The following is a 25,093-nucleotide window of genomic DNA, read 5'->3' on the forward strand; positions in this document are numbered from 1 at the left end:
AGTGCTATTCCAAAATAAAGTTCACAGGGAAAAAACTGAACAAAACCCCGAGAAGCTAACCCTAGAGTTCACGCGGAGAAGGGCCAGCAAGGAGGACGAAGTGCTCGCGGCACGCAGGTTCCCCCAAGACCGTCCGGGCCAGAGTGCTCCCACACCTGCCATGCAGATGTCATCCTGAGTCTCCCCCCCCTCCCCCCCCGCTGCCCTCCTGACCTACGGCCTTTCTGTCGGTTTACGGCCTTTCTCCCACCTGAGTTTTCCTCTAGTAGCTTCCAAAGAAAAGGCACGGGAATAAACAGCACGTCTGAAGATGCCTTTGTTCTTGACTGGCATTTGGCTGGGTGTTCTTCCTACCACTTCTTTTAAATGCCCCAAGTCGTTAGGCCTTTTTTCCTGAACATTCTAAGAGTCGGGGATGGGCATCCCGGGAAAGTCTCTGTCTTATTTTTCCTCAATTTTTCAACTCACTGTCTTTTTGTTTTACCTTCTCGGAGATTTTACAAATTTTATAAACTCTTTTAACTCTTAGAGAGAATGTTTATCTTGAAAACATTTATTTTTATTTTAAACACACTTCCTAGGGAGTGATGCTCCAGTGTGGACCCTGGGTCCCTGGAGTCTGGTGCTGCGTTACAGAGGACAGTCCCTTGTGGGTCACTCAAAGGATTACGGCCTTTGGTGGGGAGTGCTCCCCCAGGAGGTACCCACCAGAGTGCTCCCCAAGAGGTGCCCACCAGAGTGCTCCCAATGGGATGCTTCATCAGAGTGCTCGCCAGGAAGTACCCACCACAGTGCTTCCAGGGGGATGCTTCACCAGAGTGTTCCCAGGAGGTACCCACCACAGTGCTCCTGGGGGGTGCTTCATCAGAGTGCTCCCAGGAAATACCCACCAGTGCTCCAGGGGGATGCTTCATCAGAGTGCTCCCAGGAAGTACCCACTACAGTGCTCCCAGAGGAGTGCTTCACCAGAGTGCCCCCCAGGAAGTACCCACCACAATGCTCCCAGGGGGTGCTTCATCAGAGTGCTCCCAGGAGGTATCCCCTCCCAGGGGGATGCTTCCCAGGGGGATGCTTCCCAGAGGTGCTCCCAGGGGAATGCTTCACCAGAGTGTTCCCAGGAGGTATCCACCACAGTGCTCCCAGGAAGTACCCACCGCAGTGCTCCCAGGGGGTGCTTCATCAGAGTGTTCCCAGGAACTACCCACCACAGTGCTCCCGGGGGGTGCTTCAATCAGAATGCTCCCAGGAGGTACCCACCACAGTGCTCCCAGGGGGACACTTCACCAGAGTGTTCCCAGGAGGTACCCACCACAGTGCTCCTAGGGGGATGCTTCACCAGAGTGTTCCCAGGAGGTACTCACCACAGAGCTCCCAGGGGGATGCTTCACCAGAGTGCTCCCAGGAAGTACCCACCAGTGCTCCAGGGGGATGCTTCACCAGAGTGCTCCCTAAGAGGTGCCCACCAGAGTGCTCCCAATGGGATGCTTCACCAGAGTGTTCCCAGGAAGTACCTACCACAGTGCTCCCGGGGGGTGCTTCACCAGAGTGCTCCCAGGAAGTACCCACCACAATGCTCCCAGGGGGTGCTTCATCAGAGTGCTCCCAGGAGGTATCCACCTCCCAGGGGGATGCTTCCCAGGGGGATGCTTCCCAGAGGTGCTCCCAGGGGAATGCTTCACCAGAGTGTTCCCAGGAGGTATCCACCACAGTGCTCCCAGGGGGTGCTTCATCAGAGTGTTCCCAGGAACTACCCACCACAGTGCTCCCGGGGGGTGCTTCAATCAGAATGCTCCCAGGAGGTACCCACCACAGTGCTCCCAGGGGGACACTTCACCAGAGTGTTCCCAGGAGGTACCCACCACAGTGCTCCTAGGGGGATGCTTCACCAGAGTGTTCCCAGGAGGTACTCACCACAGAGCTCCCAGGGGGATGCTTCACCAGAGTGCTCCCAGGAAGTACCCACCAGTGCTCCAGGGGGATGCTTCACCAGAGTACTCCCTAAGAGGTGCCCACCAGAGTGCTCCCAATGGGATGCTTCACCAGAGTGTTCCCAGGAAGTACCTACCACAGTGCTCCCGGGGGGTGCTTCACCAGAGTGCTCCCAGGAAGTACCCACCACAGTGCTCCCGGGGGGTGCTTCAATCAGAATGCTCCCAGGAGGTACCCACCACAGTGCTCCTGGGGGGTGCTTCATCAGAGTGCTCCCAGGAAATACCCACCAGTGCTCCAGGGGGATGCTTAATCAGAGTGCTCCCAGGAAGTACCCACCACAGTGCTCCCAGGGGGGTGCTTCACCAGAGTGCCCCCCAGGAAGTACCCACCACAACGCTCCCAGGGGGTGCTTCATCAGAGTGCTCCCAGGAGGTATCCACCTCCCAGGGGGATGCTTCCCAGGGGGATGCTGCCCAGGGGTGCTCCCAGGGGGATGCTTCACCAGAGTGTTCCCAGGAGGTATCCACCACAGTGCTCCCAGGAAGTACCCACCACCAGTGCTCCCAGGGGGATGCTTCACCAGAATGCTCCCGGAGTGTATCTACCACAGTGCTCCCCAGGGAGCAGAACCTCACTATGGATTTTGCTCCATCAGGAGTCACCCTCAAGGATAACACACCGTTAGAGAAAGTGACCCCTTGACGATGACATCCCTCAGGGCTGTTACATCCTGCCCCGGTGCAGATACCAACTCTCTCCCGCGGGTGCCATTCCACCAGGGGACCTTACCTGGGACGGGGTGAGCACCAGCCTACTCCCCTCACCCTACGGTTCAGTGCAGACTGTGTTTTGGCTTCTCACGCAAATGCTGCATTTACGTGCCATCCCTGGACCCGCAGGTGGTCCTAGTCAAGGGAAGAGCCTGAAATGCATCTCTGCTCAGACCCACCCATGAGTACGTCCCCAGAGCCCTGGGGGCCGGCGGGCCGGCCGCCCTGTGCATCTTCTCACTGCGCTGCTCGGCCTTGGCGGCGGTGTGGTTTAGCCCGGGCCGCTGGGCACAGCGGGCTCCGTGCGAGGCACCCCCGACTCTCCATGGCGGGGGGGGGGGGGGGGGGGTGCCTCTTAGGCTCAGGGCACTTCCGGTCCTGGCTTCTCACCTAACAGGCAAATCCACTCAGGGGGCTCCGTCCGGGCCCCCACTTCCGGACTTCTGGACCATGGACAGAGCAGGGGAAATGGCCCCCTGCTGTTCTCCCCCAGTGGGTGGAGGTGGCCAGTTCTGCCTCTGCCCCCTTCCCTCCCTGAGCCCTCATTTCTCCACAGAAGGGTCACCCGGCTCTGAATGGTGCTGGGGCAGCGGGAACAAGGCCGGCCCTCCACGGAGGTGAGCCGCCACCCGGTGCGCAGAGAAGACTGAGCAGGCAGAAGGGGCGGGACGGGACAAGGGACAGGCCCCAGGCAAAGGCCGGGAGGGCATCCCACAGCAGGAGCGGCCCTGGGGGAGCCAGTCCAGGTGAAGCCGGAGATGGGAAGGTCTAGAAGCCCACGAGGCACTCCGCCCCTAGGCAGGGGTGACCGGCAACCCCGGGGCTCCGCCCAACGCACCCGGCAAAGACCCCCTACCTTCTCCAATGCCACACAAAACACCCAACCACCTCGTGATCGAAATCAAGACTGTATTTATCTTCATTGATTGACACGAGAACTGAATGTTTAAAGCAACCACAGTCCACAGTGGAAACGGGTTGAAAGTACAGAACGGAGCAAATGGCTGCGGACGTCGAACCGACAAGGCTCAAAAGTGCGGCGGACACACGTGTGGCCGCCGGGGAACAGAAAAGGGCGCTGAGGGCAGGGCGAGGCGGCGTTCGAGAGGTTATGAAAGCAAACCCGAAAGCAAAAGGAAATCATGCCAAGGCCTCGGTCGGGGCAGGGCCACGCTGAGAAACGTTTGCTGACGGCCTTTGCACAGGAGAGAAAACACCAGTTACCGTTTCGTTTTGTGATGAACCTTTACTCTTCACTCCTAAAAGTCTGCTTGTCAGGTACAGATTCCGAAAACGCTGCGCAAACGAAACCAGGATCCACAGAAGTGTCCTGCGGCCAGAGCCGGCCAGTCCCAGGGAGGGCAGGGCCCCGGGGCTGGGGACCGGGGAGGCCGGCGTGGCCGCTCCGAGCCTCGTTCCCCGGATGGCGGCCCAGCCCCACCTCAGAGCGCTTGCATAGTTGAAGGGTCGGTGCTGCAGTTAAACTTGCGCGCGTTTCCAACTGACAGCGAGGGGGTTTTTTTTGTGACCGTGTTAAACAAATAACCAGAGAGGTTTCTAGAAACTTTTTATAAAGTCTACCCAGGTTAAGAATTTAATAACGCCATATATTTATATTAACAGACTATTTACATATTTCATTTTTTTTTAAAAACCGAAAAAAATCCTCTTACGCTTCTGCATAATAAGGCAAAAAAAGTTTTGTACATTATTATTATTATTTTAATATATATCTGTAACTTCGGTTCCCAGTACCAAGGGAGGGCCAGGGCCGGCCCTGAGTGGGGGGCCTCACAGTGCGCTGGACAAAATGACCGTGTTTTCTCCATAAATAAGACAAGATCCTGGGGCTCTAGAGAGGGGTCTGAGGCCTTTACATTGCAAATCCGAACTGAAGGTAAAAAAGCAAAAGTTTCTTGTTTTAAGTGTCTAAAGAGCACAAAATTGAAAAAAATACAAATCTATTAAAAACGCTTCTCACCTGTGGGAAAAGATGTACAAACTCGAATTCTCTTCCAGTGGCCTAACCTCAAGCTCGGAAAACGAAAGATCACCCCCAGCAAGGCTGCGGATGAAACTCCCCGACTCCGCGGGCTTCGAGCGGAAAGCGAATGTCACCCCAGGACTGACGGCGCTGTGCTTAGGTTCTAGAAACGTCCACGTAGAAAAGTTTACAGCAGTGCATTTGTGGGAGGGTCTCTGTACAGGCGGCGCGGGGTCCCGCGGGGACTACCGCGCCTCCACCTCCTGGGGGTTGCGGGACGGGGAGTAGTCGCGCGCCTCGGGCCCATGGCCCCCCAGCGGCGTAGTCCTGCTCCGCGGCGGCGGCCCCGGGGGCGTGGGGGGCCCGCCCGCGGCCACCAGCGGGGGCGGCGCGCCGAGCGCGGCGGCGGCGGCGGCGGCGGGCGGGGTCCGCGCCAGGAGCCCGTTGTGCAGCGCGGCGGCGGCGGCGGCGGGCCCGAGGCGCGGGTAGTGCAGGGCGCCCAGCGCGGGCAGCAGCGCGGCGCCGTCGGGCAGGTGCGGGGCGGCGCCCAGGTGCGCGGCCCGCGCGCGCTCCAGCTCCTCGCGGCGCGCCTCCCGCAGGCGCTCGGGGCTGTAGTCGTGCGGCTCGCGGTCGCGGTAGGGGCGCTCGGGGGGCTCGAACAGGGCGGTCGGGGCCGGGGCGGGGGCGGCGGGCAGGGCGCGCCGGGGCAGCTCCAGGCCGCGGTAGGCGTCGCGCAGGGGCTCCCACGCGAAGCCCAGGCGCTCGCGGCCCGCGGGGCCGGGGCCGAGCTGCAGGGGCGCGGGGGCGGCGCGCGGGCGCTCGGGCGCGGGGTGCGGGCCGGCCCCGGGGGGCTCGGGCGCGTCGCCGTCTTCCCTGCGTTCCTCCTTGACTTTCACGTCGCCCTGGGGCCGCTCGGCCGGCGCCTCGGGCGGCTTCCCCGGCTCTCGGCCCAGGAGGCCGGCCAGGCGCAGGCTGTCGCCCAGGGCCGCCTTGCTGTAGGGAGACGGCGGGCGCGCGGCCGGCTTGGCGCCGTCCTCCCTGGCCGGTGAGCGGCTCTCCTTGACGCGGGGCTCGGCCTCGCGCTCGGCAGGGACCCCGGGCCGGCACGGCTCGCCCTGGCCGCGGAGCAGGAAGCTGCTGACCGGGTAGCCCACCGGAGCTGCGGGCGAGGCCCGGCTCAGCAGGCGCGTCTTCTCCAGGAGGTCCCTGGGAGTGAGGAGACAGACACCTCACTCAGGCTCCGCCCAGGAGGCGCTTTCAAGCTGTTTGCTCCCGAGTTCCCACCCTCTAGGACCTCAAGATCCCTCGGGGTGAGTGTGTGGGGGTGGGAGGTCCCTTTAGCACCCTGTCAACACATGGTAACAAACCCACACCCTCACGAAGGACCCCCAACACCCCACGCCTCCCTCCCCTCGATAAACTGCTGGGAAGCCAGCTTTGCAGAGCTCTTCTCGCATACCCAGGCCGCTAGGCCCGCAGGTAGACCCTCAGTGAGGAAGTCGGGCCCAACCAAAGTCACTGGAAGGGGAGGACCCTGGAGTCCCGTCTTGGCCATGGCTGACCCTAGTTCTCCTTCACGAGGCTGAGTCCGGGGACAGGGAAGAGGTCATGGCTGGGGACGCTTCTCTGGTCTTGTCCCCTCGGCCAGCCGGCCACAGCTCAAAAACCCTCAGATTCCAGACTCTGCTGCTGACTCTGGACTAGGACCCCAGCCTAGTCCTGCTGCCCAGGGGCATCCTCCCGGCCAGAGGATTCCCCCATGGGTGCTCCTCCCAGACCCGGCCCCCACCTGGAAGATGCAGGTGGTTCCGTGGCCCTGCTAACCCGAGCTCCCTGCAGAGGGCCTACTGTGGTCAACAAGCCAAGTGTCCCGGCTGCTCCTTCCAGGGGTGGACCCTCCCCCCTCTGGACGGCCCCTGCCCACCTCCTGCCCCATCTGGGGCTCTCCCCCGGCCTTGCCCAGCCCTGAGGGTGCAGCGAGGGGGGTCGTCAGGGCAGAGCCCTGCAAAGCCGGCAGGAGGCCACAGGAGCCGGCTGGGTGCCACTCACCGCTCCCGCTCCTCCCTGCCCTTGTCTGGCTCCCGGTCGTGGTTGGTCAGGGCTGAGACCCGATCGGGGTCCACAGGCTTAGGCCATGGGGGCGGTGTGGGGAAGGAGGGAGGCGCCCGGTGCAGCCGGTTCCAGGCCTCGTGGGGGCTGGGCAGGCCGTGCAGTGCGGAGCTCTCCTTGGGGGCGAAGATGCCGCTGCCCTGAGCTGGAGGGGGGCGGGGTGTGAGGCCGGGATAGCACTGCACCTCTGCCCAAGGAGCCCCATCCCTGCCCAGGGCACCCCGTGGAACCTCAGGGCTGCTGGGGGGGGGGGGGGAAGCACTCCATTCCCACGTGCTGAAGGTGTACCCCAGGGGGACAGCCAGAGGGGACCAGTCGGCCAGGGGTCAGGGTGTGGCCCAAACCCACGAGGAGCTCCGGCGTGCACGCAAGTGAATGGGGAGCAAGCATGGGGGTCACTCACTCAGTGCGTGGCTCCCCAGGCCTCCGAAGGCGTTGCTGCCCAGGCTCCCCAGGCCCCCGAAGGTGCCTGACCTGCCGAACGGGTCTGTGGGGACAGCAGGGCTCAGGCTTCTGCGTGGCTCATGCCAGAGCTCCCACGTGACTCACGTGCACCAGGGCCTGTGCTGTGACTCCAGCAACTGCTACCTATACGACCTGAGGGTCGCCTCCCCACCCACCGACATCCCCCGCCCCAGCCCTGAGGTCTGCAAAGACCCAGGCCGACTTCAGGGACCCGAGAGCACCTACCTGTCAGGTGACCAGAGGTCAGGAAGCTGCCGGGATGGGCCGAGGGTCCGAATGGGTTGGTGGTGGGGTGGGCTGCACCTGTGGGGCGGGGTGGTGGAAGCCTGATGTACCGGGGCCTGTTTGTGGCTCGTTCCCAAGGCGGGGCCACCCCAGCTTCCTCTGGGGATGTGCACACCTCCCACCGGAAGCACGCCGAAGGGGGCAGGTGGCGGTGGAGCCCCCGGGGAAAGGGGCACAGAGAGCCTTCAAGGCTGCCCCTGAAAACGCAGACGGGAACCTCCAACTAGAAGCTAATGTGTCATCGTAGCCACGCAAGCGTCCTGGTGCACAGCGGCCGGTGTCACGGCTGAAGACGGCAGCCCCTCCCGTGGGGTCCCCCGCCACAGCCCACAGGTGTCTGCTCTGCCACTCATCCGTGGCCCTGCCCTGGCTCTCCTGAGACCCCCGACCCCACCCCAAGGGCAGCAAGTGGGGCGCGGGCTCCGAGAAGGGGCGCTGGGTCAAGGGGCCCGGCCTTGCCGCTAGGGTGGGACACACGGCCTCTTTCTCGAGGGTGGGTTTCCGGCGAAGACCAGTGATGAGGCCACCGGTCTCTCCGGCGTCCCCCGTCTTGGGAGACCCCCACAGGGGAGTGTTTATGTTTTTGCTGGGCTGCCGCAGGCACGGAGCTCCCCCACCAGAAAGCTAAACCCAGTCCTGAATGACCCCCGGGCCAAAGAAATCAAACAGGAAATCAGGAGACGAGAAGTGGCTGGCCCAGGGCTAACGAAGACGAACACCAGCGTGGGGGCGAACTGTCGCCTGGAAAGAGCACAGGCAGCGAGAAAAGGCCACCAAGTCAACGGGCAGGCTTCCAGCTCATGCTGTTTGGCGGGGGGCGGGGGGAGGGCAGGGACAGAGAGGGAATCCCCCAGCCATAGCCTCGGGACGCGTGTCCTGGGCGTGTGGACCGCACAGCAGGGCTGCGGCGGGGCCGAATGGGGAGCCCGGGCTCCTGAGCACACCCAGCTCGCGTCCCGGGGGCTCCAGGGACTGAAGCCCAGACGGGGTCTGCAGAACGCCAGTGCGTTGGAGCCAGGGGCGGAGACGAGCCACCGTGCTTGTGCGGCCAGCCCGGGGGACCCTGCCGCGCCTGTCCACCCAGCCTGCCGACGGGCCCCCCTTCACTGTCCACGCGTGTCCGTGCGACCTGGCTGCGGGTGGAGGTGGGCCTGCGTGAAGACGGGGCGGGGGGGGGTGGGGTGGGTGGAGGAGGGTGTTCAGGGCGGGCTCTCTGGACCGGCTGCCCGTCCCTGAGGAGGCACGAGAACCGCGTGGGAGCGCACACAGCCTGGGCCGAGGCAGCCGACCTCGGAAAGGCCTGCTCGTGAGGCCGGGAGCTCGGGTCCCAGGAGGGAGGTTTCTCTCCTTTCTCGGACAGGAGTCCCTCCTGAACCTCGCTCACTCGTGCAGACCCTGGTTCACACGGAGCACCGCCCTCCTGGGAGTGTGGTTTGGGTGTGTGCGGGCCAAGGTGCCCACAAACACCCTGGGCTCTGGGTCCGTGGGCTCCCCTGTGAAGCACGTGTTGTCCCGGGACCCCACAGGACAGCGAGTCCTGCGCCTGGCTTCCGCTGATCTCGCCCCACATGCCTCTCCCCTTCGCCCACGTGCTGCGTCCCTCCCGTGACACGTGCTAGCTGTGGGGGTGACCTCTACTGAGGTGGAAGGGCTCCTCGTGACCCTCGAACCTAGGGGTGCTCCTGGGGCCCCAGCACAGCAGGCCAGTGCGGGGCGGACGCGAGAATTCTCGGGGCAGGGTCCTGCCGTTCTGAGGAAGGCGGTAGCCCTTCCTGAGAGGGAGGCGGGGCTGGGGGAGGGGCAGTCTGGGTGCCGGGAGGACCCCTGGCCCTCCTGGCCTCAGCAGGGACGAGGGAGAGAGCCTGGGCAAGCGGCAGGGACCGCCGGACGGCAGGGTGGGGCAGACTTGCAGCGTGAGGAAAACAAACGCTGCCGAAGCGTCTAGAGGGGTCCTGCTCCGAGACCGGCCAGAGGGAACAGGCAAAAGCGCCCCTGCCCGCCGGACACCCCCTTTCCTCGTGCTCTGGACGGGGCGCCTTACCCGAGCCGGAGAAGAGGGGCCGGGCCAGCTCCTGCGGGTACTGCAATCCGGCAAACACGCCCGGGGCGGGGGGTCTGCTGGACAAGTCCAGCTTGGCACCCACCTCCAGCTTGTGGGGCTCCAGCTGCACCTGCTGAAAGGGACAGAGCGTGCGCTCGGCCTGTGGCCCGGTCGGCCCCTGACCACCACCAAGCGTGCGACGCTACCTGGGCACTGGTCCCAGTGAGGCCTCGTGACTCAGCACGGAGTGCGGCCGTGACAACGCGTGCCGGGCGCAGGAAGTGTTTCGTGAACTGCTCTTTGGAAGCTGTGTGTTTTACGCTAAAGCAGATCTCGATTTGGATGTTGCCTTTTCGTTGGAAATACTTTACCTGGGTTAAGATTTTGCGAAGCTGAGCTGAAACGTACCTACGTTGTTTTAAACATGCTTAAAAGCTCCCCTGTGACTGAATTTGGCATCACTAGTAACATTTAAATTTGTCTAAGTTAAACAAACCGAGAAAGCCCGCGCCTCGGCGCTGAAGGCCACACGAGGCACGGGGGCCGGGTGAGCGCTTCCTGGTTCCGCTGTGGTCCCGCAGCCCCTGCGGCCCTGCCAGCCTCCGGCTCCCCATCGGGGCAGCGGGGGCACGCTCGGTGTGACGGGGGAGGGAACCCCAGCCCAGGCGGGGACACCCCCACAGTGCTGCTGCGTGTGGAGGTCGCCCCGCCCCTTCCCCGCCCCCAGGGTGACACCAGGACACCTGCGGAGGGCAGCACCCGCGTCTGGTGGCAAGCCCCTGCCGACTTCTCGTAGCCCCCGGGATGTGATGGTATTTGAAAGCCGTGCATGGAGGTGGCGTGTGTGACCAGAGATGTGTGGAGGCGGGGTGGGGATGGGGCGAGGCCCTTGGCTGCCCTGCCCCACCACCCTCCCCCCCCCGCCCCCCCCCCCTGGGTGGGGGCGGGTCCCCCAGCTGGCACCACCCACCCCTCCCTAACCGCAGCCTGGGGTCCTCCTGCGTGGTCCCCAGCCAGACAAGGACGCATCAGGGACGCCCTGGCGCTCTGCCCGTCGGCAGCAGGGGCAGCTGGCGCTCACCTTCATCTTCTGCTGATGGCGATAGATCTGCCAGGCGATCTGCACGTGCATGGCACACCACTTGCCGGGTTTCTGTGACGGGGCGGGCCACACACTCAGCTGCACAGCGGGGACCTCTTCACCCTGCCCCCCCCCCCCACCCCCAGAGTCCTGCCGGCACAGGCACCCCTGTGGCCATGCAGGCGGAACCCAGGATCCTCCCCAGCTGCGAGCTTCCCTGAGGCCCCTTCCTCCCAAGGAGGCGTGCACGTCCACGCAGACGTGTGCCACACACTCACCCTGACTGCTGTCCGGTACGGGTCAGACACCTACCGTTGAGAGAGAACAAAGACTTAGGTCCAGGCTCTGGGGGTGGCTGGGTCCCAGGGCTGGCGGTGGGGGACGGACATGCCCCACAGCAGCCACCCCCTCCCCCAGCGAGGGGCACCCGGCCGGCTGGGGTGACCGCAGGGAGGGTCGGGCACTGTCGCACCTACCCCGGGGGCTTTCTGGAGGAGGGTGTGAACAGCACTGGCTCGACCCGTTACCTCGATTGGGTTTGAAGTCTGAAGGGAGAGAACGGGGTGTGAGACAGCTGCAGACCCCAGGTGCCCAAGTCCATCTTCCACACTGCCCCCCCACCCCCACCCCACAAGGGGAAGCCTGGGTTCCTACATCCTCAGCCCAAGGGCTTCTGCAAAGGTGGGAAGGGCATCCCGACACAGCCATGCCTGGGTTGGGGGGCTGAAACAGCCCGGCTTCAGGGAGGGTCAGAGAAGCAAGCCCAGTCCTGCACGGGGCCTCCTGTGGCACAGACAGCCCCGTAGCGGCCACCCCACACGACCTCACCTCTGCCCCGGTCCTCCTCACCCTGACCTTGAGCATGCCCAGCTGAGGAGTAAGCATGCGTGAAGCATGGCTCCCGCCGTCCCCTGGTGCCCCACCCTGCTGCCGTCTAGACCGGGGGTCCCGCCGCGGGGCTGCACAGACGCATCCCACCCGGAACGCTGGCTCACCCCCACACTAGGATCGCAGCACGTGACTGCGTGGCGGGGCCTCCCGCTGTGCCCTGAACCGTCCCACCCCAGGAGCAGCTGGTACCTTGGGCTGAAAAGCACCCTGTAGGGACCCAAAGGGGCCTGGGTGTGGGAGCAGGGTGGGCAGTCCGGGGATGGCAGAAGAGAAGGATGGGAAAAACTGCAAGAGAAAGACGGGAGCGTTCCGGGGGCCCCGCTAGGAGCACGGACATCCGGGTGGGGGCTGTGGGGCCCGGCCCCCTGCACCCGGCAGAAGGTGCCCTGACAAGGCCTCTGGGTAGGCGTGGCTCCACCCTTCACCCGCCCCCTCCAGCCCATGGACCAGGGCAGTGACCACGAAGGACACTCACGTTGGAATGTCGGAAGTAGGGGCTGTCCAGCTTGGGCGCGTATTTGTCAAACTGGAAGGGAAAGAGGTGGACGTGAGGCCTCCCGAGCCTGCCCACACCCTCCACGGGGCCCAGCACCCGCGCCCCCGTTGGCCAGGCAGTGGCCCGGATGGCTGTCCTGCCTCCTGCAGCTGGTAGTCTGCGGCCAGCTGTCTCCCTGAGGGCATTTCCAACGGCCTTGAACTGGCCTCTTGGGCTCAGCTTCTCAAACTGGGTGGATCTAAGTAAGGGGCCCCTGTTCTAATGGTCCCACTGTGGGAGTTGCAAACTGGCCGGTCTGGACAGTCTGAATCTATTCCTGAAGCCCAGGAGGCGCTGCAGCCATGACGGGGGTCGGGGGGGGGGGGGGGGGGGCAGGGCCAGTGGTCAAGCAGTGAGACGCCCCCAGGCCCCCAGCAAAGCCTGGTGGGGGTAGACTCTGCCCCACACAGCAGCTGGCTCAAGAGAGGAAGCCCCAGGCCCCACGGGAGGGCATCCTGGTTCCCCGGCCCCTCAGCCCTCAGTCTCTGGACCTGCTGCAAACTGAGACTTGCAGACCCTGTGTGGGCACAACTGGCCCCAAGGCCACATCACCTGTGTGGATGTGGGGCACCCGCCCAAGCCCAGGACAGGGAACCTCATGACACGACGTCACCCAGAGGGGGGCCAGAGGGAGGGGCCAGAGGGACAGATGGACGGCAAGGGCCGGCGTCGGCCTGCGTGCGTGCGGAGAGCGTCTGCGTGTGCCTGCTGTGTGTCCCGCCGCCCGGGCCGCCCCCGCCCGCCGGCCCGCGCGCGCGGGGGGGGAGAGCCTACGCACCGGCGGGGGTGCGGCGGGCTGCAGGAGCGGCGTCGGGGGCAGCCCCGCGGGGAAGGGGGCAAATGTGTGTTGGTGCTGGTGTGTGTGCTGGTGTGTGTGTTGGTGCTGGTGGAACTCCGCCCGCAGCAGAGCCCCCGGGCCCAGGGGGGCGCCGGGCCGCTCAGCGCTCTGGACCAGAAAACGCGCGTTCAGCTCTTGCCTGAGCAGCTCGTGATCTACAAGAGAAAAAGAGAGAGAGACGGAGAGGCACGTCGGCCGCGGGCTCCCGGCGGGGCGAGGCGGATAGTCACCTGGCACTCCCGGTTTCGGCAGGCCAAGCCGTGGTGGCCGCTCGCTAGGTGCGGGCCCCAGGGTGGAGGTAAGAGAGGTGCCTGTGACCAAGTACCAATCAGAATCCCCGAATGAGGCTGGCAATACATGATTGGCTGGCTGAATGAGATCAACAGGCTGGCATCTAAAGGCAAGAAAGAACACCGTGAGCCGCCGGGGGGGCCCCCAGAGCCGGCCACAGGGGAGCCCTGCCCCGCCGCCCCCACCCCCACCCCCCAGCCCAGCATCCTGGTCCCATTCCAGGGCACGGAGCTGCCCCAGACCTGAGTTGGGCCGCTCAGAATCATAAAAAGAACTTGGAAACAAGACCCATGGGAAAAGAAGTCTTCAATGACCCAAGGTTCGGCCTTGAAGGGGCGCCCTGCCGGAACCAAACGGGGAGAGAGAGGCCAGACGGCCGCGGTTCACCTGGAGACCCTCCTACTCCAGGACGCGCAGGTCCTGGAAGTCTCTATTGGCAGTGGAGCAGCTCCAGGCGCCCCTCCCCTTCACCGGGCCTGGCCAGGGCTCGGGGCGGAGCCGGGGGCTCCGGTGTGGCCGCGTGCACGACCCAGGTGCAGGCAGGACGCCGCGTCTGTACTGGGCGGTGGGGCCCCCTTGGGAAAGGCAGCCTGCGGGGCCCAGAGCCCTGCCATCTGTCCATGGGGTCCTTCAGCAGGTGCGGGGTGGGGCCTCAGGAGACGGCACCCGTTCCCCGGGGCGAGGCCTCCCCACCTGCCCAGAGGCCAGGATCAGAGTGGAGGGGGACAGCGACCCCCGGCCCCAGCCAGCACCTACCGGCAGGGTGTCCTGGGATGACCAGGCTGTTGGCCGGCAGCGCCGGGGGCGGGGGCAGTGTCGGGGGGGCGGCGAACATGGCCGCCGCGTGGTGCTGGTGCTGGGCCTGCGAGCGGAGCGCCAAGTGTGAGGTAGACAGGTGGGGGCCCGGCCCGAGAGGCGACAGGGACGCGTGCTTCGCGAGCCCGAGGCTGGCGCTGCTGCTGGCGCTGCTGCTCCTGCTGCGGGGACGAGGGCTCAGTGGCTGCGCGCGGGGGCCGCGCGGCCCCGCCCCCCGGCCCGCCCCCGCCCCCGCCCACCTGAGGCTGTGCAGGCCGTTGTGCGCGGCCTGGCCGGGGCCCGCGAAGGCGCCCAGGGGCAGAGGCACGTGCGTCGGGAGCGGGGCGCGGGGCTGCGGGGGCGCTGGCGGCGGCTGCGGGGTGAGGCGGGGCAGGGCGGGGGCTTCCTTCTTGACCGGCGGGCTGGCCGGGGCGTCCGGCGCGGGGCCGGCGGGGGGTGCGGGGCTGCGCACGGCAGGCAGGAAGGGCGGCGGCTCCGCGCTCAGCTCCCGGCTGCGCTCCAGGCCTGAGACCTTGGGCGGCGCCCCGGCCTTGGCCTCGGCCTCCTCGCCCAGCGCGGGGCCTGCGGGAGAGAGAGCGGAGTGAGCTGGGCCCACGCGGCGAGGTCCTGCCCTCGCCCCAGCGCGCGGGGCTGGGGCTGCGGCTGCGGCTGCGGCTGGGGAGGAGGAGGGCTGCCCGCGCAGAGGGCCCGCAGCAATCCCTGCGCGGCCCTCACGACCCCACTTCACGGAAGGGAGACGAAGGGCAGCACAGGATCGGCCCCAGCAGAGCTCCGGCCCCGAACCTGTGCTTCCCGCCTCGGCTGCACCTTCACTTGCGACCGAGCAACACGCATGCTAGTGGCCTTTTTTCTGGAACCACCCGGGTGACCCATAGCCTGAGCCCTCTCTAGGCCCATGACCTGGGGGGAGGAAGCTGCTGCACCCCCCCCCCCCCCAACATCCGCTGTCCCTCATCACCTACCCGGGCAGGTCCACCTGAGTCCGCTCCCTGGGAACCCAGCTTTGTGCTCAGGTGTGCTCATGACCTTGAACTGCCGCCTACTCACTCCAAACCCTCCTTTCCAGGCAGTGTCTCAGGTTACATGCCCCGGGGGCCCGGTAGGTTAAGAAACACCCTAAGCAGGCTAGGCAGAGGGCATGTGTCCAGGCCAGAGGAGGCTTTGCCTCGAGGGGAAGGCAGCCCAGTTTCCCAGGAGTGGAAATCAGGTCGCTGAGTGTGGTCACCCTGTTTGGGCTGCTGGCGGACCTCACGTCCTCCAGGGGCCCATCCGCCCTGCAGCCACATGGCTGTGGGACCCAGGCCAGCAGCAAGACCCGAGGACTCTGCCGGAACTGCTGGGAAGTCTCTTCCCCGGCAGAAACAGGCGGCAGCAGGAAACGGCTCCTCCTGCGTCCTCTACAGTGACATCTCCCTCCGGAGCCACCACCTCATCTGTTTGCTCAGGGGCAGAACCAGGGGGAGGCCACCCCTGCTAGCACTGCCATGAGAAGGGGGAGGGAGCACTGCCGGCTTCAGCCCCACGGGTCACTGACGGCCTCTGCCCACGCACAACAGCCTGCGGGGCCGGCCCCTTGCACGGTGAGAGCAGCCACCGAAGAGGCAGGCCTGGGCCGTGCAGACTGGTGGCCCCAACCCTCCGGCCCTCCTGGAGCCTCTCCCCTCGCTGGGAAAGCATGAGCGACTCTTGATCACCCCTGGTGTGCACCTGCCGAGGCCCCTCAAGGCCTCGACTGGTTTCCTGAGCTCTGCCTGCAGCAGTGAGGGACCTGGCAGTGGGCTGAACTGTGCCAAAAAGCTGTGTCCAAGCTGTAATCCCTACTACCTGTTGATGTGACTGAATTTGGAAAAAGGGTCTTTGCAGATGTCACCAAGCTAAGAATTCTGAGATGACATCAGTCTGGAATGGGGTGGGCTCTAAATCCAGGGATGAGTGCCCTTGTAAGAGAAAAGGAGGCGGCAGCCAGGGAGGTGGGGGGGATACGGCCACAAGCCCAGAGACCCCCAGAAGTCGAAGAGGCAGGAAGGAACCTCAGAGTTTTCAGAGTGTGGCCTTGCCAACACCTTCACCTCAGACTTCTGGTCTCCAAACCTGTTGAGAGGGTGAGTGTCTGTCCGTCTTGAGCCACCCGGTTTGTGATCGTTTGTTGAAAAGGAGACGGTTCTGTGTTACCCCCTGTGTGAAATGCCAGCAGAGTGCCTTTCTCTCCCTGGACCTGTCTGGCATCCCCGACCCTGGATGCTTGGCTGAAATGCTCTGACTCGAGGACGAGCCTTCTCCACTTGAAAGCACGTGGAGGCTGTGCCCTGCTGCATGGGACCTGTTGCTGAGGACGCCCGTCTGCATGTGCCGCAAAGCCCGTCCTGTGCAGTCACATCTGGAGGCAGTCTTCCAAGCAAAAGGGCCCCCTCTCCGTGCTGGGTCCAGTGATCCCCCCGGGCCACAGCTGGTACTGGCAGGCTGGATTACAAAGGCCCCTCCTGGCCTTGAATGGCTGGATGCTGGGGCGTTCACTCTCCGGAGCAGTGCTGCCCAGGACAGCTTTGGGGCACCATGAAATGCTGTGCACCTGTGCCACCCGCATGGGGGCTACGGGCCAGGGGAAGGGCTGCTGTGCAGGGAATCTAGTCACTTCATGTCAGTGTGAGTCACGTACGCAGTGGTGGAGCTGGTGGCCAGCCTACACTGTGGCAGGGGTGCCTCAGCAGGCCCCAAACCATGACCTGCCAGTTGTCCCCAGAACACCTGACCCCATGAGCCTGGGGGAGGGTCTGGGAACGTGCACTACTAACAGTCCCGGGGAAAGGGCAGGAACCCCACTTTGGGAACCACTCTTCCAGTGCTGGCCCTGATCCTGACTTCTGCTTTCCTTGTGGCTTTCGCTGGGGGGCTGTAAATCATAGCACCTAACTCCTGCCTCAGGCTCTGCATCCCCAGAATCCGACCCACAATAGCGCCTAACCTGGAGCCCACTCTCTTGCCCTGAGGGGCCCACTGCCCCCTCCAACGATGACTTCAGGAGTGTGTCCTGTCCCTTCCTAGAGGCCAGGAGGTGAAGCTAAGGAACGTGCTTACCTTTATCGGCTGCTGGGGCAAAGAGCTTCTCGGAGCCCACAGATGCCTGGAAGACAGAGAGGAGGATCAGAAACTAGAGGGGACTGAGGGCCTGGGGTGAACTAGGCTCTTACCCCTGCCCCCAGGAAACAGGTCTGGGCAGGTTTTGTGCCTGCGAGGGCTGGGAAGAATGTGTCCTCCTGTGCCCACAGCCTCCACATAGGAGGGCGAGTATGCCCGGGCCCAGCTTTGAGCAAGTGGGCACACAGGTCACTCAGCCTGTGAACCAAGGACGTCCTGCTCAGCAGAGATGTGGGGGCTCAGGGTGGCCCTGCCAGTGGGGGGCTGGGACCTGGGACTTGGGTGTCTCTTGGCAATGTTAGACCCAGGAACCCGATGACTCCGCCGGGCCTGGGCCTGGAGGAGGGAGCAGAGCCTGGGACCGAATGGGCCGCGGGACAAAATGCGGTCACAGTGTGGCCCAAGTCACAGGTCTGGGGACCATGGCTATGACGAGGTATCGGCCATCCAGGGAGGAGCATTCTACTCCAAGTGGTTTCTGATGGACGCCACCTATGAGCTTCTCCTCCTGGGGAGACACCCACATGCACGCAGGGTTGCAGGATACTGGGGTGAGGACGTGGTCCTGTGTGGAGAACTTTGCCACGGCTCATGGGAAGGAGCTCCATTAAGACTGCCCTGACTAGGGGCGCCTGGGTGGCTCAGTCGGTTGAGCGGCCGACTTCGGCCCAGGTCGCGATCTCGCGGTCCGTGAGTTCAAGCCCCGCGTCGGGCTCTGGGCGGCTGGCTCAGAGCCTGGAGCCTGCTTCCGGTTCTGTGTCTCCCTCTCTCTCTGCCCCTCCCCCGTTCATGCTCTGTCTCTCTCTGTCTCAAAAATAAATAAACGCTAAAAAAAAATTTTTTTTAAAAAAAGACTGCCCTGACTAGACCTTTTTCTGCTACTTGATTTTTTTTACAGATTTTATTTTTTTAAATCACGGATTTATTTATTTTGAGAGAGAGCGAGTGGGGGAGGGGAGAGAGAAAGAATCCCAAACAGGATTCAGCACAGAGCCTGACGTGGGACTCAAACTCCCGAACCGTGAGGTCGTGACCCGAGCCGAAATCAAGAGTCAGATGCTTAACTGACTGAGCCGCCCAGGCGCCCCTAACGATTTTATTTTTAAGTAATCTCTACACCCAACGTGGGACTCGAATTCACAACCCCGAGATCACCAAGAGTCGCATGCTCTTTCAACCAAGCCAGCCAGGCACCCCACTAGTTGCCTTTTTTAAAAAAAAGCTTCACTGGTGGCGCGTCTGGGTGGCTCAGTTGGTTAAATGTCCGCCTCTTGATCTCATCTCGAGTCTCGATTTCAGAGTTAAAAATTAAAATAAAAACAGCTTCACTGAGCTAAAACTCACGTGCCATACAATTTACCTGTCAAAGGTGACAATTCAGCGGTTTTAGTGTATTCACAGCACTGTCCCCTCGGTGAGGCTTAGGACATTTTCATCAGCCCAAAAGGAAACCTTGAGGTCTTCAGCCATCGCCCCAACCCGCGTGCCCCCTGGCTGCAGGACCACTGCCTCTCCAGCGTGCGCAGAGGCCCTGGGCCACACTCCCACCGGCTGCTGTTGGTGGGTGTGGCCGGGTGGTGACACCGGAGGGCACGAAGCCAGCCGCTATGACAACCAGGGAACACCTGGTGCCGGGGAGCAGGTAGAGAAACCAGGACCCCCGCACACTGCTGGGGGGAAAAGGAAAAGGTGCAGCCACCGTAGAGGACGGGACAGAGGCTCCTTGGGAGATGGAACACGGAATTAGCACAGGATACCGCGATCCCACTTCTGGATACGTACTCCCCCAAACCGAGAGCAGTCTTTCACAAATACTTGCACCGAGTATTCACAGCAGCCGACAAACGGCCCGGTGTCCATCAGCAGATGTATGGACACACAGAATGTGGTCCATTTGTGCAACCAGCCCTAAAAAGGCAGGCAGTTCTGACACGTGCAGCAACATGGATGGACCCTGACGACACGATGCTGAGACAGGCCAGTCCAGCACAAACACCGTGGGATCTGCTCAGAGGACGTCAGATCCCGCTTATCCGAAGGGTCAGAGCCGCACGGAGTAACGGGGTTGACGGCGGGGGGGGGTGGGGTGGGGGGGGGCGGGGAGTTCACGTTTAGGAGAGACAGTGTCCGCTTTAAAGGTGACGAGAGTCCTGAGGTGGACGGTGGCGGAGGCCGTGCAGCAGTGTGAATGTGCTTTTAATGCCTCTGAACTGTGCACTTAAAAATGGTGAAGATGCCAAATTTTGTTATGTGTAATAAACACAAAATTTAAAAACCCACTAAGGGAGCTTTCTGGACCGATGAAAACGTTCTCTATCTCACTGTGGTGGTGGAAACATAAACACGTGTATCTGTCAAAGTGCATTAAACTGTACATTTAAAATAGGAGTGCTTTGGGGCGCGTGCAGGGCTCAATCAGTTACGCACCCAACTTCAGCTCAGATCACGATCTCACGGTGTGTGGGTTTGAGCCCCGCAACAGGCCCTGTGCCGACAGCTCAGAGCCTGGAGCCTGCTTCGGTTTGTGTCTCCCTCTCTCTCTGCCCCCTCCCCAACTCGTGCTCTCTCTCTTAAAGAGAAATAAACTTAAAAAAAAATTTTATAACGTTTATTTTTGAGAGAGAGACAGAGCATGAGCAGGGGAGGGGCAGAGAAAGGGGGAGACACAGAATCCGAAGCAGGTTCCAGACTCTGAGCTGTCAGTACAGATCCTGATGCGGGGCTTGAACTCATGGACCGCAAGCCAAAGTTGGACGCTCAGCCGACTGAGCCACCCAGGTGCCCCTCTTTAGTTTTCTTTTTCTTTTGAGAGAGACAGAGTGCAAGTGGGGAAGGGGCAGACACAGGGAGAGAAAGGATCCCAAGCTGTCTCTGTGCTGCTGGAGCCCCACACGGGGCCTGACCTCACGAACCGCGAGATCACGACCTGAGCCAAAATCAAGAGTCGGACGCTCAACCGACTGAGCCACCTGGGCGCCCAAAGAGAAATAAACTTTTCAAAAAAATAAGAGCACCTCATGGCAGGTGAATTATGGTGCCGGACAGTCACAAGATGTGGCACTGACCCAAGAATAGGCCCACTGGTGGACAGAACAGAGACAAGAATCCAAAACAGACCCAGGCCCATGTGGGACCCAGGCCGGACGCTGCTAGTCTGTGGGGAAAGGGCACGTCGTTCAAACGAACGGTGTGTGACGGGAGCTTGCTGCTTGGGAAAAGGGGAAGCCGAGACCCCCGTCTCGCCCCCCCCCCGCCCAGACTGATCAGGGATGTAAACGTGAAACACGGAACCACAGATGCGAGATGAAACGTGTCGGCACGACACTTCACGAGCACACCAGAAGGAGGTTAGCCCTTTCTAATTGTGTCCCGGTACCAGGAAAAAAGAGAGCGGTGAGTGCAGCCCCCACAACACAGGCTGGCATGCCAGGAGCTGGGCCCCTGCACCAGGACGCCTCACACCATGCACTGTCACGGAGCTCGCGGTGACCAGGGAGAAGGCCCCCTGGCAGGTGGGCCCCCAAGGCAGCAGAGTCCCAGACGAGGAAGGTGGGTGCGGCCAGCAGTGCTGGGAAGGGTCCTTCCTGCCCGGCCCGCCAGACCACGGAGGCCGCGTGCGACCTCCTGACCCACTGCCAGCCCGGCGGGACGCGCCGCACTCACGCACGGGGGCACCACAGCCGTGACCTCCTTCCAAGTTTGTTTCCTTGCCAGTGTGCTTTTTCCAGCACATTCTACCTGGTGAGGCGTCCCCATGGGGGTGGGGAGTCCACCAGAGCTGGGGGGGCTGCAGGGGCAAGATGCTGCAGGCCGTCAGCCCTGGTGGGGAGGGGGCAGTGCAGCCCAGGAGACCAGCGGCGCCGGCCCCCAGCCCACCTGGATCCTGGGACGTCTGCAAAGTGACGACGCTCCGGGACCAGGGCGAGGGCGGCTCACGCCAGGCCGCTTTATGGCAGGTGTGGCCCCACCTGCACCTGCGCGTGCAGGTGTGAGGCCAGGTGCCTGATGCAGGGCCTGCCCAAAGACTCCCATTCGTCCTGAACCGGACCTCACCACGACCCAAGGAGGAGGTCCTGTAGGGCCACACAGCAGTGCTGGAGCGACAGCCGTCCCGCTGTGGCCCTTACCAGGGCTTGGGAACATGCTCACAAGCTGATTCCTCACAACTAAGAGCACCTTCTATCATTAAGTCAGCCAGCACAAGTCACTCCCAGACTTCAACACTCAAGCGTCTGCCCCCAACCACACCCTGCAGGGCTGTGGGAGACCTCACCCGGGGCCCCCTCCCTGATCTGGGACCCAACTGGCTGCACCGCCTGCTCTCTTCAGGCTCCAGCGGCGCCCCCTCCGTGGTGCCCAGAGCCAGCACAGGCCGGCTGACCAGGGGTCCCAGCCTGGGGTGGGGGTGGGGGGGTGGAGGAGAGCAAGTTCACTTAAGGCCGCACAGGTTCAGTTCAAGGCCTGGGGCTCGAGTACCCACTCCCAGGGCCAGGAGGTGGCGCACAGGCTCTGGGAAATTCAAGGGGAGCAGAGGAGAGGGGGAGGGGGGAGGGCCTTCCCCACCACTCCCAACCCTGGATGCCAGCCTGGCAGAGGCAGGAAGGGAGGCCACTGTCCTAGGTCCATCCGGTCCCCACACCCCCAACCGCCACAACGGACCCAAGTCAAAGTTTGCTGGGGGAAGTTGAGGGAACTGAGTCCCTGCAGGGATCCTGGGAAGGGGCCTGGACATCTGGCCAGGCACAGCCATGCCCATCTGGGAAGGCTCTAAACAAACATGGCAGGCACGCTGGGCGCTCACAACCTCTGCAGGGCCGTGCCGTGGCCCAGGTTCCAGCCCCCTTCCCAGGGCAGGCAAACAGGCGCGCGCTCCTGCTTGGATCCCACCCAGCACACACTCCCTCCGTTCCTTCCCTTCCAGGAGGAGGGGTCTGGAGCTGGCCAGCTGACCCGAGGCGGGTGGGCAGCCCCCAGAGCCGTGCAAATAACTTCCCAAGGATTATCTACTGGGACGTGACCCAGGCAGCCACATCTTCTCCAAACCTGGCACTGAGCCAGTGTGGGGGTGGAAGGAAGGGGTCACTCAGGGCCACAATACAGGTGGGAGGTCTCCGGGTTGCAGGTTCAGGGTCTCGGCGGAGGGGGCACGCCCGTTAGGGTGAGTGTCAAAACCCGGCACTAACTCCCCCTGGGTGCACAATCCCGGCCGCAGGCGGAGGTCACGGCGCGCTTTGTCTGCGAGGACCCGACCCCGCGGGGCAGCCTCGGCTCAGACACGCGGCACAGCCTCCGCCGGCCGCGCCCCGCCCCAGACAAAGAACTCCAACTCCGGGCAGGTGAGCGCGGAGGGCGCCGGGAACCGGGGTGGCCGGGACCCCGCCGGAGCGCAGACAAAAGCGCGCGTCCCCCACGACGCCCGGCCCCGCCTCCGCCGCGGGCCCCACCAGCCCCCCGCCAGCCAAGGCCCAGGACCCTCTGCGGGGATGCACCCCCTGCCCGCCTGCCGCCACGTGGGCCGCGGAGGCGCCGCCGGAGAGACACGGGGTCTCCGCGCGCCTGGCTCGCGGGAGAGACGGGGTGGGCAGAGCGCCGAGGGCCTCTCCTGGGCCCCTGCGCCTCTAGAGGGGGCGGTCGCTCTCCTGTCCCTGGCCCCCAAAGTCCAGAATCCCTCCCCGGAGCCACCAGCGCGCACTCACCGCGCGGGCGCCCCGGGTCAGAAGCGCTCTGCTGGCAGCTGCCGCTAGTCCTCAGGCCGGAGCCGGAGCCGGAGCCGGGCGGCATGGACGCGGGCGGCGGAGCGCGGGCCCCCGCCGCCTCTGCCCGTCGAGGTGGCCCCTCTCCCGGCGCGCCCTGCCTAGCCGGAGCCCGCGCCGGGGACGCGCATGTCCGCCGCGCCGCCTCGGCGCGCTCCGGGCGGCTCTCGGGGCGCGCTGGGCCCCCGGCGCCGTCGGGCGCGGCGCGGGCCGGAGAAGGCGGCGTTGGCGGCGGCGGCGGGCGCACTGCTGGCGGGCGCGCAGGCGGCGGCGAGAGCGCGGGCGGGCGGGCGGGGCGGGACGGGGGCGGGGCTCGGGTAGGCCCGACTAATCCAGCCCCGAGGCGCGGATCTGCCCGCGCCGGGCCGTAGACCCGTCGGGGCCTCGCCGCTCCCTCTCCGCTTCTGGGTCGGCGCGCGCCGCGCCCGCTCTGCTGCGCACTTTATGGGCCCGACCCCTCCTACCCGCGGCAAGTTCTGCACGGCTTCTAAGCCCAGTTTACAAAGGGGGAAACTGAGTCACTGAGCCGCGAGGAAAGAGGACACAACTCGCACGGCCGTCCACGTGAGCCCCGCCGTCCCTGGGGCTCGGTTTCACCATCCTGCGAAACGGGGATGCACCGCGGGGAAGGATCCAAACCGTTACTTTACGTGCAAACGTCTGCTGCGCAGCACGCGCCGCCGGAGCCGCCTGGCCGCTCGGTGGGAGGAAGCCCACCTGTGATCAAGGCAGAACCACCGCTCCTGGCGACGCCCAGTAGGTGCGGGCCCTGACCCGGGCGCACCGGCGGGGTACAGCTTCCCAGCGCGAAAAGCGCTGTGAGGGAATCCACGCAAACCCACACGCTCGGGGGCACCAGGAGACCAGCTCTGGTGGGACGTCCAAGGACGCCAAGATGCGGCTCAGAACTCGCAAACACCCGGCCCAGGCTGTGAGAATCAGCATCTGAGTCCAGTGAGGGGGAGTGCTGCGTAGCCACTGGGAGACACCCTCGGTCACCAGCTCCAGGATCCTATGCGCTGGGGCCCGAGCTTTCTTTTCAGAAAGCGGCTAAATATCCACAGCGTACACATTTAAATAGGGCGCGGGAAAGCTCCAAGGGTACAGAATAAATGGCTAACAGTGACACTCAGGTGGGGGCCTTAAGTCCTTTTGTTCTGTTTGAGTTATTTACCAAATACATGTACTCCCTTCTCCCCGCAAATTAACGCCATTCCCCCAAAGTCCTGCTGTTCCCTGCCATAAAACCAGCAAACACTGCTGCGGATCAGACATCGTGCTAAATGCCTTGCAACTACGAAATCGCCAGGCCCTCATGCCTATACCCGTTAAGGACACCCTGTCACCCCCATTTTACTGATGAGAAAACTGGGGTAGAGACGTGAGGTGACCCACCCGAAGTCATGCTGCTGTTCGGGGGCAGAGCTGGGGTTTGGACCCCAGCAGTCTGCTTTCCATGGGTGTAGCCAAGACATTCTTTTCCTCTGGGAAGGCAGCAGAGGCCAGACCTGGTGGGAGAGTCAGGGGCGGGGCTCTGCCTCCCAGGTGGGTGTCTGCGGGCTTGTGTGCCTCTCACCTGCAACACCGTGCCCCAGAGAGTCGTGGGCTCCCGCACAGCCCTGGCTCCAAGGCCTCTGGCAGTGGAGTGTCCCAATTTGCCTCTCCGTGTTCAGCAGCTAAAGAGCCCTGAGAGATGTCATGCCCTAACCCCATGAATCTGTGAATAGGTACCCACGTGACAGGGTGGAATTAAGGTTGCTAACCAGCTGACCTTGAGATGGGCAGATGATTTGGGGGTGGCAGTGTAATCACAGGGTCCTTACAAGTGGAGGGAGATGGGAAGATGCCACCCCAGTGGCTGTGAAGACTGAGGCAGGGCCAGGAGCCGGGAGTGTGGGTGCCATCCGCGGCCAGAAGAGGCAGGGAAGGGATCCTTCCCTGGAGCCTGAGGCACAAGCCCAGCCACACCTTGACTTAACCCCGTGACGTGTGTTGGAGTTCCGGTTTCCAGAACTGTGAGATAACCAGTCTGTGGGGTGTTCAGCCCCCAAGTGCAGGTAGCTTGTCCCTGCAGCCACAGGAAACCCTTAGGTTTGCGACCGAGACCCCGATGAGGGGATGGAATGCAGAAAGACGGGCCCTTGGGCCACAGAGAGCTGGTGCCCCC

The 25,093-nt window shown here is 63.7% G+C and overlaps 1 protein-coding gene across 10 annotated transcripts in view; it reads right to left on the bottom strand.

The window, feature by feature from the left end:
• Positions 1–3,594: 3,594 nt before the first annotated feature.
• The window catches only part of FBRSL1 (fibrosin like 1), a 79,433-nt gene continuing 57,934 nt past the window's right edge, over positions 3,595–25,093 (bottom strand). For 2 of the 10 annotated variants that reach the window (XM_086681366.1, XM_086681363.1), the window contains 15 exons: positions 17,114–17,159; positions 14,278–14,599; positions 13,979–14,199; positions 13,257–13,325; positions 12,872–13,086; positions 12,034–12,084; positions 11,748–11,843; positions 11,144–11,212; positions 10,946–10,975; positions 10,668–10,739; positions 9,587–9,719; positions 7,486–7,563; positions 7,199–7,282; positions 6,736–6,940; positions 3,595–5,892 (listed from right to left, as the gene is read on the bottom strand). In XM_086681366.1, coding sequence (XP_086537492.1) covers positions 4,932–5,892; positions 6,736–6,940; positions 7,199–7,282; positions 7,486–7,563; positions 9,587–9,719; positions 10,668–10,739; positions 10,946–10,975; positions 11,144–11,212; positions 11,748–11,843; positions 12,034–12,084; positions 12,872–13,086; positions 13,257–13,325; positions 13,979–14,199; positions 14,278–14,599; positions 17,114–17,159 — 2,652 coding nt within the window. In that variant the 3' untranslated portion in view covers positions 3,595–4,931. Of the gene's footprint in view, positions 5,893–6,735; positions 6,941–7,198; positions 7,283–7,485; positions 7,564–9,586; positions 9,720–10,667; positions 10,740–10,945; positions 10,976–11,143; positions 11,213–11,747; positions 11,844–12,033; positions 12,085–12,871; positions 13,087–13,161; positions 13,326–13,978; positions 14,200–14,277; positions 14,600–17,113; positions 17,160–25,093 lie in introns of all 10 variants that reach the window. The other 8 variants (XR_015242139.1, XM_086681365.1, XM_086681364.1 and 5 more) reach the window with 8 other exon arrangements.

This window comes from Puma concolor, chromosome D3, assembly GCF_028749965.1.
Source record: "Puma concolor isolate L17-30 chromosome D3, mPumCon1.1.hap2, whole genome shotgun sequence".
Classification (NCBI taxonomy): Eukaryota; Metazoa; Chordata; class Mammalia; order Carnivora; family Felidae; genus Puma; species Puma concolor.